We start from the raw sequence: 12732 nt of genomic DNA on the forward strand, positions 1-12732 counted from the left end.
CGAGCTGCGCCAACGGGGAGCCGGACGGAAAGGGCTTTGTTAGGGGAAGCCCCTCAGTCCCCAGCTCCTACTGTGCCCAAGGGACCCCAGCGCTGCTCTGGGGAGCACCCCACGGAGAGGCCCCGCTCAGCCCGGCTCACACGGCCCCTGCCCTCCCACAGGCAGCTCCACGGTGCGGGGACGGGCAGCAGGATTTGAGCACAGGCATACTGAAGGGTCCCCGCAGGGGACAGGGCGGCGAGGAGGCAGGTGCACACAACAACCAGAGGCCACCTCTCGGCTTTGTTCTGGGAGAAACAGCTTCTGACGTTTTCTGGTACTAAGGCTGCACGTTAAAGAGGAAGGCTCTATCCAGAGCTCAGTTTCTCTTCCTACTTTTCATTATATTGGGTATATTTAAAGGAAATTATACATTTATTTTTCGCTGCAAAAGCTCCTTTGGCCATCCAGACAAGCAAGGAGGCTTCCAAACAAGCCTTGTTCAGATACAAAGCTAAAGAAACAACTGCAAAATTCCTATTTAAAAAGTACAAAACAAACAAAAAACAACAAAGGACTAGAAACCACGATGCCTAAACACAGCATCACCTCCTTCCTTCAGGCTTTGCAGTTGGCCGAGAAGCTTCAGCAGACCTTACAGCACGGAGCTCAGGGGCCAGGAGATTCCTGGTCACGTCCAAGCTGCAGACAGCAGCTCTGGGGCCCAGGGGCTGAGCTGACGGGGCTGGCGCGGGCGGGCTGGGGCGTAACAAGGTGCCACCTGTGGGGAAGCCGGGGTCTCTGCGGAGGCTGCCCGGGGTTCCCGCAGGGCGCCGGGGGCAGCAGGTAACTCATTAACGCCGGCGCTCACGCGAGCAAAGGTCAGCACGTGTTTGTTGCTCCTCTGGAACAGCCGACCTGAAAAGTTCATCACGCAGGCTTTCTAGGAAGAAGAGAGACATCCAAAGAAAGCATCCCCCAGCCACCTGCCCCGAGCGCCCCGCTGTGTGCCCAAGCCACCAGCGGCTGCCCTTGCCCACCTCCCCGTGCCCAAGGAGTCAGCGATTGCAAGGAGCACTGCTTGTGGTGGTTTGCTCTTTGTAGATGCCTGCGCTGCCTGCAGGTCAGATGTACAAACACACGGGTGATGCTGGCAGAAGTGTTCCTCATCTCCGAGCATTTCATGTGAGCGATCAGCGACCTACCAGCCACTTCTGACAGCAGCTGTGAACAGACAACTGTTGCTTAATTTGACCCACACAGGGCCATTATTTAGACCTGTTAAAAGCGAGACATCCATGGCTGTTGGGATGGTACCAGCAGCGCCTACTGGCAAGCCTGCACAGGAGACATCATCTGCAGCCTTTAGTCAAGCGCCAGTTCTGGGGGAGCGAAGTTCAGGGCTGAGCTCCTGCTCCCATGCTTCGAGTTCATTTCAGTCCGGTGGGGCGAAGCAGCCCTCCTCCCTCACATCCGCAGAAGCAAATACAGTCCAGGGAAGGGAACTGAGCTCCACTTCCACAGCCACTTACCAGGAGAAACGGGGCGTTTGGGCCATTTCGATGATTTGTTTTCCCTGCAGAGATGTACTGACAAAGGCCGTGCTTCTCAGCCACGCTGCGGTAGGGAAGGAGAAGGCTTTACCGCAAAGGGGAACTCAGTCACTGGGAAACAGACAAGGAGGATGCCGTGAAACATATCAGGAAGCACTAATGAAAAGGTGGCGGCAGCCAGAGGCTTTGAAAGTTTTGATTTCTCCAAGAGAATGAACTGCCTGTTCTAACCAAAGAAGAAACAGCCTCCAAGCTCTCTCTCCTGGAAGGGAGGGCTTTGAAGGGCTGAAGAGGAGGGAATGCTCTTTTGGCCAGATTAATTTAGAAGGTAAAGGTGGTTTTTCCCAGGGGAATTAAACCGGACGCTTGCCTTTGCTCCTCTGTGGTTAATGAAGAGCGCCTGAAGCCCTCCTGCTTGCAGGAGGAGGGCAGGGGCAGCTCCTGGCCAGGACCATCCCAGCACCAGGTGGTGGCTTCGGTGGAGGAACTAAATGCTTCTGGTTCCTTCTCCAGCCAGACTGCTTCAGCTTTGTATTTGTTTTTGCTAACACCTTCTTATTTTAACTCACAAAGCCCTCGCTGAAGTGCGGTGCCCTGCCCCCCGGTTACAGTTACTGTGGCTCTGCTCAGATCTCCTGCAAGCCTTCAAGATAGAGGCAGCCTGAATGCGGCAGTTCAAGGAGTGATAAAACCCTTTAAACGTGACGTGAGACAGAGCATGCGCTCAGCAAATGTGGGAATTGAGAACAACCCCAAGAAACTTGACCTCCCAAAGTGCAGGGAGGGGAGTGCAAAGCTCCTTACCTGGAAGGAATTGCAGCAGGCATCAGCGCAGGTTTGGGACAGGCTGGCCGAGCAGCTGCCCAGCTGAACAGGACCTGGGGGTCACAGTGGATGCCAAACACAGGAGCTAGCAGTGTGCTCTCGTTGCAAACCACACAAACCACATGGCAGGCAACCTTAGGGGCAATGTGGCCAAAGGGAGGTGATAATTCAGCACCGGTGAGGCTGCAGCTGGAGCAGAGCTGCACGCTGGGTGTCACGAGTATTCGAGTCCCAGAGCAGAGTTGGGCTGCCTGGAAAGTCTGAGTATTTCAGACTTAGGGGGAGAGGGAACAACAAAAACCACCCCAGAAGTGACAGTTTCCTTCCAGTTCCCATGTCTCTCTAAGTGGCCCTACCTCACCATTATTCAGGTGTACATCTCAGAAAGCAAGGCTCTATTTTTTAGTATAAAGCGACTTGAAACAGGGAATGAAGTTCTGTGCAGCCACCTTACCCACAGCAGCTGCTGCCCAAGCCAGGCCCGGCTGGGCTGCCGGTGCTGAAGCATGCAAGACCCAAGGGGAACGTCCCTCAGCCCGACAGTTTGGGCACCTGCACACAGCCCATAACCCCGTTGGTCTGACTGCTGCTGGTGGATTTTGACCCTCCCTGCTTCTCGCCAGCACCCAGCAGACGACAAGTCCCTGGAGGCCACCAACATGCCTCCAGGTGACCTCCCGGCTCGGTGCGACGGACAGCCAGCTTGCTAAGCTTAATCCCCACGTGCTCCATGGGCTTTCTCACCACGTTGCCGTCCTTCTGCAGCCGGAGCAGGAGCGACTCGCACCAGACCCCAGCCTCCATCCGCAGCCTGGCATTATGATCTCAAGCATTATATTTCTTTACGAGCAAATTATCACCGAGGCTTCAATGCACTGTTGGCCTTTTAAAAACCTAAGTGTTTAGTATTTTTATTTCTCTCTGCTTTGCGGTTTATGGCTCCCGTAAATCTGGGACGAGCCGTGGCAAAGGGAGAGAGCTGATCTCACCCACGGGAATGAGAAAATGGGCAGGAGAAGGGGCACGGACTGAGTCCTTAACCAGGGGGTCTCTGCTCCCTGCCCCAAGCCTCCCTGAGGGACAGGCAGGGCGCTGCTCACCAGGGCTGATGTTAACATCACGTTGATGCTTTCTTCTGTGTTGCTGAGCAGAAAGCTTATTTCTTCTGTGCCGCACATCTACAGTAAAGCAAGAATCTCTGTGCTTCCAGATGCTATTAAAATAAAATAAATCTTTCCTGTAATCAGCCTGCTCAGGGGCATGGGACCCACAACCCTTCCTTCCCACTGCCCTTGCCCACCTGTCTCAGTTCTCCAGATCCTCCAGGGCAGATCATTTCTACATGAGCACATGCACGCTTCACACCTTGCTGAGCAGGTCACCATCTTCACAGAGACCTTTAGGCACAAAAGACAAACAATATATAATGTTCCAAGGGTGTCCGGTGGATTGGGCTGTTCGCTGACAGTTTTACTGCTAGCTGCACTGCTCTGTTCATTGCTAAAAAAAATGATCTTCCCCCTACCATGGTACCCAAGATACACAGGTAGCTCATTTTATACGTATTTTTATCAATGTTTAAGAGCATGTGAGAGTCCCAACCCGTGCCATAACCTGCACACAGGACTGTAGGGCAGGTAAAGGAGAAAGTGAATTGAACACGAAAGCCCCAGTGAAACTCACGGAGCTTCACACACGCTCTGGGATCACCCAGCAAATCGGGTTTTACTCCAGACACATCAAGACTCAAAGGCAGAGGTAAACATCATCAGCACTTACTCTGCCCTCCTCCAGGAACTACAGTCAGCTTGTGTTTGGACAGGACAGACAGACACAAGAGTACACACTTCGCTGCACGCCTGTGAAAACCGTTCAACTGCTTTCAGTGCTGGAGACCTGCACCTCTCCCTTCCAAGCGGAGGCTCCCTCCAGCCCTGCCTTCTCCTCGCAGCGGGGGCAGCGGGCACCTCGCTCCTCTCCCGGCCACGAGCGGAGGTGAGGACAGGACGGCGCTGAAGGCAATTAGGGCTGCGGGGAGAGCGCGGGGAGCAGGATGTCATTGCCAGAGCTGGAATTTGGCCTGGGCGCCATGGAGATGAAAGGCAGCAGATGGTTAAGGTGTACACGGGAAGCACGCGCACAGCACCTGACTGTAGATTTAAGACCAATTAATACAGCAAAAGAGAAAACTTGACAAGGAAGCTGGAGATCTACAAAATGAATAAGTGAACCATGAAAAGGGGAGTCTCCCCCATCCACAACAACAACAACAAAAAAAAGCAAGCAGCACAGCGTACAATACCTACAGAGCCCTGAATAAACTGAAGTTGGAACAGATGGAGGCAGAAACAAACCGCGGCGCTTACGAGCTGGCCAACAAGTGAAAGGACCAACTCAGGAAGGAGCTGCCCACAATGCGGGGAGAGGACAACAGCCCCCGCCCCACGCCACCCCTTTTCTGAGGTGCTCAATATGCTTCGTACAGCTTAATTCAGGGCTTGCAGTCTGCAGCACTCTTGGATGCAAGATCCTAACAAACGACCGGGAAAGCATATTCTTCTGAATAATAAAGCATGTGTCTCTAATTAAAAGATGCCAGGCACAACGTGCCGCAGACAGAAGCCTCCCAACGCCGCCTCGGAGGCGCGGGAGCAACCTTTATCTCTGGGCAGGGCCCGGCCCTGCGGCGTGAGAGTGGCTGGGCACACAAACCTTTCCTTTGCATTTTATCTGATGGCCTGGGCTCTGCCTCAGCCAGGTCAGAGGCGAGAAGATGAGCTGCGAGACAAGCTGCCGTGCTGCAGAGCGGGAAGAGGTTAGCATGGAGTGATTAGGCACACAGAGAGAAATTCCTGGCTACAAGGGTGCATGAAATGCTAGCCACCAAGGAGGGAGGCGAGAGTCCCGGGGTGCCCAGGAAAGGCAGCACGGGGCCCCCAGGAGCAGAGGGCAGCAGCCCCACCGGTGGGGCCAGGCTGTCGGGACACAAGTCTGCAGGCACAGGGCCGCCCCGCCGCCCTATCTGCGGTGTAAATCCCAAAGGTAAACAAGTCCAGCGCTGCAGACAACATTTATCACCCGCTTGAAGGCAGGGCGGCGGGGGCTAAGCCCCCTGAGAGGCACCCCCAGCCTGGACGCGACAAGCGTTTCACGGCATGCGATCCCGCCTTGCAGCCACCGGCCCGGACCTCGCCGACTTCAAAGCGGGAGGCTTTTGCTGCTTGGCCCCTGGGAACCCTGCCCCAAAGCCCCTGCCCCTGTCTGTGCTGCGGGCCGAGCCCAGACATCGCAGGTTTGCAGGGCGCAGGCACGCTGCAGCGACTGCTTGGCTCCTTGTAGCACCAAGGGGACGCCAGCACCGGGTGCACGTAAAACAATGCTGTCTGGGAGGCAGCGAGCACAAGGAGCCCAGGCACGGGCCATAAAACACCTCCCCTGTTTTTATCCCCACCTGGTTCCCTCTGTGGCTTTAGGCAAATCACGTTGCTTTTCCTCCTCAGTTTCTGCACCTGCAAGACAGTATTTACCTACCCCAGGAGGGGGTTGAGAGGATTAGTTAATGTTTGCCCAGGGTTTTAATGGATAAAATACTCTGTGTTAATTCCTAGACCAGTATCTGCAACCCCCCCACCTCCAAGAGAGGGGTTTGCTCAAGACTGAGCTTTGCTACTTCAAAAAATCAAAATCAGTTAGATAGGAAAAAACCCTTAAGACCATCATGTCCAGCCTAACATCAAGATCAACCTAACACTCCGAAGTCCACCATCAAACCGTGTCCCTTAGTGCCATGTCCACATCTCTTAAATACCTCCAGGGATGGGGACTCCACTACTTCTTGGCAGCCCGTTCCAGTGTTTGACCACCCCCTTCTGTGAAGAAATTCTTCCTAATATCCCACCTAAACCTCCTCTGGTGCAATTTGACGCTGTTTCCTCACATCCTGTCACTTTTCACCTGAGAAAAGAGACCGACACCTCCTTGCTGCAGCCTCATTTCAGGTAGTTGTAGAGAGCGATGGGACTCCCCTCAGGCTCCTCTTCTCCAGACTAAACAGCCCCCGCTCCCTCAGCTTCTCCTCACAACTCATTTTCTAGTCCCTTCACCAGCTTCGTTGCTCTTTTCTGTACATGTTCAGGCAACCCAATACCCTTCTTGTGGTGAGGGGCCCAAAACTGAAGACAATAACTGAGGTGCGATCCCTCCATGCCAAGTGCAGAGGGACAGTCACCTCCCTCATCCTGCTGGCCATGCTATAGCTGATGCAGGCCAGGACCCCACTGGCCTTCCTTGCCACCTGAACACACTGCTGGCTCGTGTTCAGGTGGCTGTTGACCAACACCCCCAGGTCCCTGTCTGCAGGGCAGCTTTATAACAGCCCTTTTATATACAACCCCAAGCCTGTACTGCTGCTTGGGGTTGTTATGGCCCAGGGGCAGCACCCAGCACTTGGCCTTGTTGAAGGGCATACAGTTGGATGTGGCCCATTGACCCGTCCCATCCAGACCCCTCCTACCCTCGAGCAGATCAATGCTCCCACCCACCTCAGTGTCATCTCCAAATTACTGAGGGTGCACTCCATCCCCTCATCAAGATGTTGATAAAAATATTAAAACTGCCCCCAAGACCGAGCCCCCAGGAGCGCCACTTGTGACCAGTCACCAACTGGATCTGAGTCCTCCCACAAGGACCCTTTGGGCCCAGCCCCCAGCCGGTTTTTACCCAGCAAACAGTACACCCACCAAGCCACCACCAGCCCCTTTCTCTGGGAGAAGGCTGAGGGAAACAGCATCAAGCACTTTGCAGAAATCCAAGTGAACAACAGCTTTGTGCCTGTGGGCTCCTAACCCCCCTGACACCAGCCTGCTGCGAGCACCGGCCCCGCAGCAGGTCCCTGTGCAAGCCCCAGCCAGGGGCAAAGTCACAGGCCCACCAGCGTGGCGGCAGCTCTGGGGCTCAGCTCTCCCCCCCCAAGCACCCGGGGGGATTTTGGGCAGCCCCTCGCCCCCCCACTTGCACAGCACTTGCCTCTCCCCTGGCCTGCGGGGCGGCAGATGAAGGCCAGGATGCTGCAGAGGCTGCTGAGCAAAACCAGGAGCGCGGAGCGAAACGTGACTCACTCCTACCACACCGCAGCCCGAGTCACTTTGTTTGCGAGTCTGAATCGCTTTCTGCTGCTTCCATACTGGCTTCTTTCAAGGGTGAGTAAGCAGACAGCGGCAGACATGACTCGTGTTATTCACGGAGCACTGAAGCCGTACCATTTCTCCATACGCAGCCAGATGACTGCATCCTCCGCCTCGAGTGGGACATTTCTAAGAACTCGGCAGTGACGCAGAGGCGGCCAGACCAACATGCTCAGCGTATTCCACTGACAGTACCTCGCGTTGATTCATTAATTGCCTGCACTCCACCACGCATTGTTTTTACCCAGTCGTTTCATTTCAGTATTCTTGGCAACTCCAGGAAGGCCCATTCATGGGCAGAGCTCCAGGACAATGAGACTGCTTCAAGCTGGAACTGAAACCCTGCCTGTAAAATTAGCAGTGCACGAGTTAAAGTGGGTTTTGTGGTGAACATCCTTGAAGAGTAAACAACAGTAGTTAAAGACGGGGAAATATGGAAAGACTGCTCAAACTGAAACAGCGTGAGCATTTCATGCACTCATTCACATTATATACAAACTCATACATATGCAAAAAGGTAAACAAACACACAGCTATGAGGCAAGAAAGTGAAACTTCCTTCAGTACTGAATTGTCATTTTTGAATTACTCAAACTGGCTCGTTATGTAGATATTTTTATGTTTAAAAACACAGCACTTGCACGCATTTTGAGAGAGAATTGTGATTTTTTTCCTATCCCAGGCTAAACTGCTGCATCTTTTTCTCCTGCTGCTCCAGAATTCCGTGTTTCTCATTTATATTTCTGCATTTAGTCACTGTTAATTTGAATGACAACATCAAGACGATGACTCTTTGCATAGCTTGTAGCGGCGCAGTTTGAAATAGTGTAGTATTTTTAGCAACACAACCTGCATCAGCTTAGGCACAAATGTGAACTTTCTGCCAACTGGAGGCACAATACCCACTTCCCCAGAAGGACGTGACACCACAAACACCAAAGTCTAAGCAAAAGCACTTGATTGTAATTGTAGTGTTATTTACACAGACCAGTTCAAATTCTGCTTTTTCTTCCAGTGCCAAAAGTTTAGGGCTCCAGATAAATCACTCTTTCCTCTTGAAAGAGGTTTATTGCATTTATTACTCGTTTCAGAGTCCAAGGGCCCAGGCTGAGATCAAAGGCCAGAGGCAGGACGCAGCGATGCCCCACATGAAAATGCTGCAGCACGCAGTGGGCGAGATCTCCGCCAGGGACAGGAACACCCAGATTCAGTTCCCAGCAGCGCTCAGCCTCCTTGAGTAACCTCAGATGTGTCATTTAGCCTCCTATGACTCAGTTCCTCATTCATACAATGGAAATGACACAACTTCTTTATTTCGTAGGAGTCCTGTGCAGATAAATATCTTCTAGTTTGGTATCGGAATCCGCTCAAAAATCGTAACAAAAGCAAAGATCAGCCATGATCTGAAGAAATGATGTGAGCAAAGGCTGGGAAGTAACAAAACATACCCAGCAACTGAGGGGAGCTCTCTGAAGTGAGCTGGTTTCTCGTTATCATCACCTCAGAGTACCTCCAGAGCGAGTGATTTGGTTCCCTTTACAAGGTGGAAAATTCCAGTGACCGAACTGTTTCCCGCAAGAAACGCAGCTCGTTTTGTAAATGCAGTTTCCATTCTCTCCGTACCAGACTTGACAGGGCTTGATCATGAACTGTGGCACCAGAGAAGCGCAGCGCTGACTTGGCCAGATGGCCGGGTCAGGATCCTGCTTCCCAGCATCACTTTGCACCCTTTCAAAGGCTCCGCGGTGCTGCCGCCTCCCGGTTATGGCCACATGGCTCCCACGTCCCTGCCGGTGGCTGGTGCAGTCACCGGGAGGGAGCCAAAAGGCAGCACCCCCCGGCAGCAGCCTGTGGCACCCCTGGCACTGCCACAGACACCCCTTCTCTATTGGAGGCAGGGGACCACACCTGGGTGCTCCCACACTGGCACCCGAACCCATGGGTCATGCCAAGCTTTCTGAGAGACGTCGTGTTTTGGTGCGTCAGAGTCCTGCGTGGCCCGGATTCTTCCACCTGTGCCGTAACGTCGATGCAAGGGCAGGTCCCGGTCCTGTTACTCTGGCACGGTGAGATCGCTCGGCGCCTGACACCCTGAGCACGTCTTACCCGGGCCAACTCGCCTAGCTGCTTTGTGCTTTGCATCACCGCTCCGTAAGGCAGACGCGGTAACTACCACGGAGGGATGTGCGTGCTGTGATGAGATTTTAAGACAAAAGGCCTCACAGCCCCCGTCCTCAACACAAACATTTTGTTCCACATGCTACGTGGCTGACCACAACCCCCTTGACCTCAGCACATTTTGGTGAGTGAACAAGGGAAGGTAACGACACTTCTCTTTTTTCACTGAAGACAAAGCTGCAGAAGACAGATTCCCATGGCAACAAAGGCAAAGAAGTGTCCCAAGATGTGATTTGCTGTCACCATACCCACCTTGCTGCAGATAAGGACAAGCGATAGCTCTGAAAGGAACTGTTTCCATGGGACCCTTCGCAGAGAGCGCACACGATGACAACCCGACAGTCTGCCTCAGTCTTCAGCGGCGAGCAGGCTCGGCTGGCAGAGAGCAACGCTGTTTCTTGTAGCAAAGGCTGCCCCTCGAAGCATGCCTAACCCTGAACAAGCCACACTGCTGCTCGCTAATCCACTTACCCAGGCAATTACAGCGGGACAGCAGCCTGCAGAGCAAGTCGTCAGCTAAACACAGGCTGTTTTTTTTATTTTATTTCTTTTTAATCCATGGAGTGCTACCTTAAGCTATGTTGAAAGCTCCTTACAGAGCACGCATTTATGCTTTGGCAGTGCGCGCTATGTAAGTGCATTTCCTTCCGACACTTTCATTTATCATAATTCTCCCCTCCCGGCCCTGCCCCTCCAGTTCCCTAGGGGAAGTTAGTGAATTTATGCAGGAACAAAGTCACCTTGAGCTTTAATCCACACCCTAGCAGAAGGAATAATCTGTCAGCAATCACATCCACCCACTCTGCAACTGCATAACAATGCTCACTTTGTTAGCACAGAAAACATTGGCTCCTTTTCTAGTTGTTGAGACAAGCTACCACAAAGGCAGAAGCAAGGAAATCGGACTGGGGACTGAAGAGGGAGGAATCTGGCCCTGTGATTTCAAGAATGAATGGGTAACCTGAGGTGAAACTGTGGAAGTAGGGAGAAGAGAGCAAGCCTGGCAAACCAAGTCCTTGTTTTACGATAACACCCCTAAGACAAATCCCCACCTCCCTTCCTGGGTAAAGGATGAAGGCACCTGAGAAAACGTGGTCGGTGAAGTCGCAGAAGACAGGCAAATAACCTCATCCAACTGACAGCAAAGCAGAGCCAAAGCAAGGGGCAAAACTCAGCAGAACCAGACGTACGAAGGGACCTGGATGTCCTCATTTGGGAGCCAAGGCCAGATTCCCTCAGAACCAGGGTGGCATCCAGCTGCTGGTGCAGAGCCTCCACGTTCCCCCCAGTGCCCTGCTCATTCCCTCGGGGAAACCAGCCCTGATGCTGCCTGGGCACACAGATACAAGATCCTGCTTTTAAAAGGGACCCAGGAGCTCCAGGAGCCCACAACAGCATCACGGATGCACACAGAAACAAAACTAAGCGGCTAAAAGCCCTTCCCAGCCAGCAGAAACCCCTCCCAACCCTGCATGCACACTCACCTGAGGTTTTGGAGGTGTGCACTGACACAGGCACGGCTCCTGCTGGCACAAGGCTGGTGCAGGCCCGTGATTGTGGGCAGTGCTCCCACCTTCGCGCCCCTGCCCAATTACTTGGGCAGCAGGAACCAGCCGCAGCTGTCTGCTGCTCTCTGCTCTGCTTGTTGCCATGCATTGTAGTGAGCAGTCCTGGGATGAACCTGCCTCTGACTGCAAGGAATGACACGTTAATAATCTCAGGAGGATGCAACAGTTACAGCAGAGGGCAAGGAGGCTGAAGGGGAAGAGGTGAATGGAGCCAGCTCTGATGAAACTGCCTCTGATGCTCCCGGCCTTCCGGCCGCATAGCAGGGAGAGCTATTACCCCACTGGTTTGTCACCTTTGGCATTCGCTGCAGGTAAGCGCAGCCTCAGTGAGCCCAATGTTACTTTTCTCTGCCAGGTACTCCAGGGAAGATGAGGGAGTTTCTGGAAACTAGCCCCACCTGACAAACTGGGGAAAAAAGTGAGGCTTTAGGTTTCCGGGTGTAAGATTTCTCCGGGTTTGTGCTGGAATCCAAGAGCTCAGAGAAATCAAGCCAACCCAAATTCCCAGTACTTTGCTTACCACGTTATAAGGAAAGAAGATTTAAATAGCACAACTGAGTAATCTTATCCTCCTCTGCTGTCATTTCACTCGTACACTCTGGATTATGTTGTTACTTACGTGATCTGCAAGGACAAGAGGCACCAGCGTATGGATTTCCTGTCCTTGACAGCTGAACGAGAACACCAACATCCCGGGAACAGACTCCTCCAATTCACCTGCAGGTCCATCATCTGCCATCTGCTGATTTTAAAAGGATTCAGAAACAAGACAGGTTGTCTCTAAACAGTTTTAGTTGGGCTTCTGCAACCTCAGACAGAAACATTCCTTCTCCTTACAGTAATCTTAAAACTAATGAAAGGGTCTCAAGCCTGCTATCTGCTCTCATCCTCCAAGAGCACATTTTGATTTCCCCATTGAATTTGTTTTCATAGACACCTTCACCTTGTTGCACAGGTGGTCAAAGGGGCATTCCAGGAGAACCTCCTGGGACCCAGCCACGAACAAACCTAGATAATTACCAGGGCCCGAGAGCCAAAGGAAACATTTACGGCAATTGTCCAAATTCTTCTTTGCATCACTATAAATATTGATCTAAGCAAATCTCATTTAGCAGAGGCATTAATAGAACCAAGATGCCTTCACAGGCATGCACTTAACATGCCCCAATCCCACAAAACAGTCTAAGAGCTTGTATTCACAGCTTTCGGAGAACTGCAGGCTGTTTACTAAAAGCATGAGATAAGGCTCAACGAAGACGGAGGAAGGCAGGCACGTGGTGCCTTGGAAAACATTTGCAGTGCAGAACACAAAACATTCCTGTATGCACTTTTAGTTCATGCCTAGAAAATAAGGGGGGAGAAATCGCAAATAGGTTTGGTCTAGCACCCTGGCCATCACTGGACAGAGGGCAAAATTGCGGAGGAGTAACCGAACAGCGGGATGCC

General features: G+C 52.6%; 1 protein-coding gene across 2 annotated transcripts; it reads right to left on the bottom strand.

Moving 5' to 3' along the window:
* Nucleotides 1-395: 395 nt before the first annotated feature.
* On the bottom strand, nt 396-11175 carry LOC310905539 (uncharacterized protein). 2 transcript variants are annotated; one of them, XM_083851934.1, is made up of 8 exons: nt 9971-11175; nt 4137-7886; nt 3658-3754; nt 3458-3570; nt 2337-2491; nt 1512-1596; nt 1020-1203; nt 396-922 (listed from the first exon to the last, which is right to left on the bottom strand). In XM_083851934.1, exons 4-8 carry the CDS (start codon nt 3533-3535, stop codon nt 834-836), a joined length of 591 nt encoding a protein of 196 aa, XP_083708060.1. In that variant the 5' UTR covers nt 3536-3570; nt 3658-3754; nt 4137-7886; nt 9971-11175; the 3' UTR covers nt 396-833. The 2 variants fall into 2 exon arrangements, with proteins under 2 accessions (XP_083708060.1, XP_083708059.1); XM_083851933.1 differs by lacking the exon at nt 4137-7886 and having other exon boundaries at nt 396-897.
* Between the last annotated feature and the right edge of the window lie 1557 nt (nt 11176-12732).

The sequence above is a fragment of the Anser anser genome (assembly GCF_964211835.1).
Source record: "Anser anser genome assembly, chromosome: 1".
NCBI lineage: Eukaryota > Metazoa > Chordata > Aves > Anseriformes > Anatidae > Anser > Anser anser.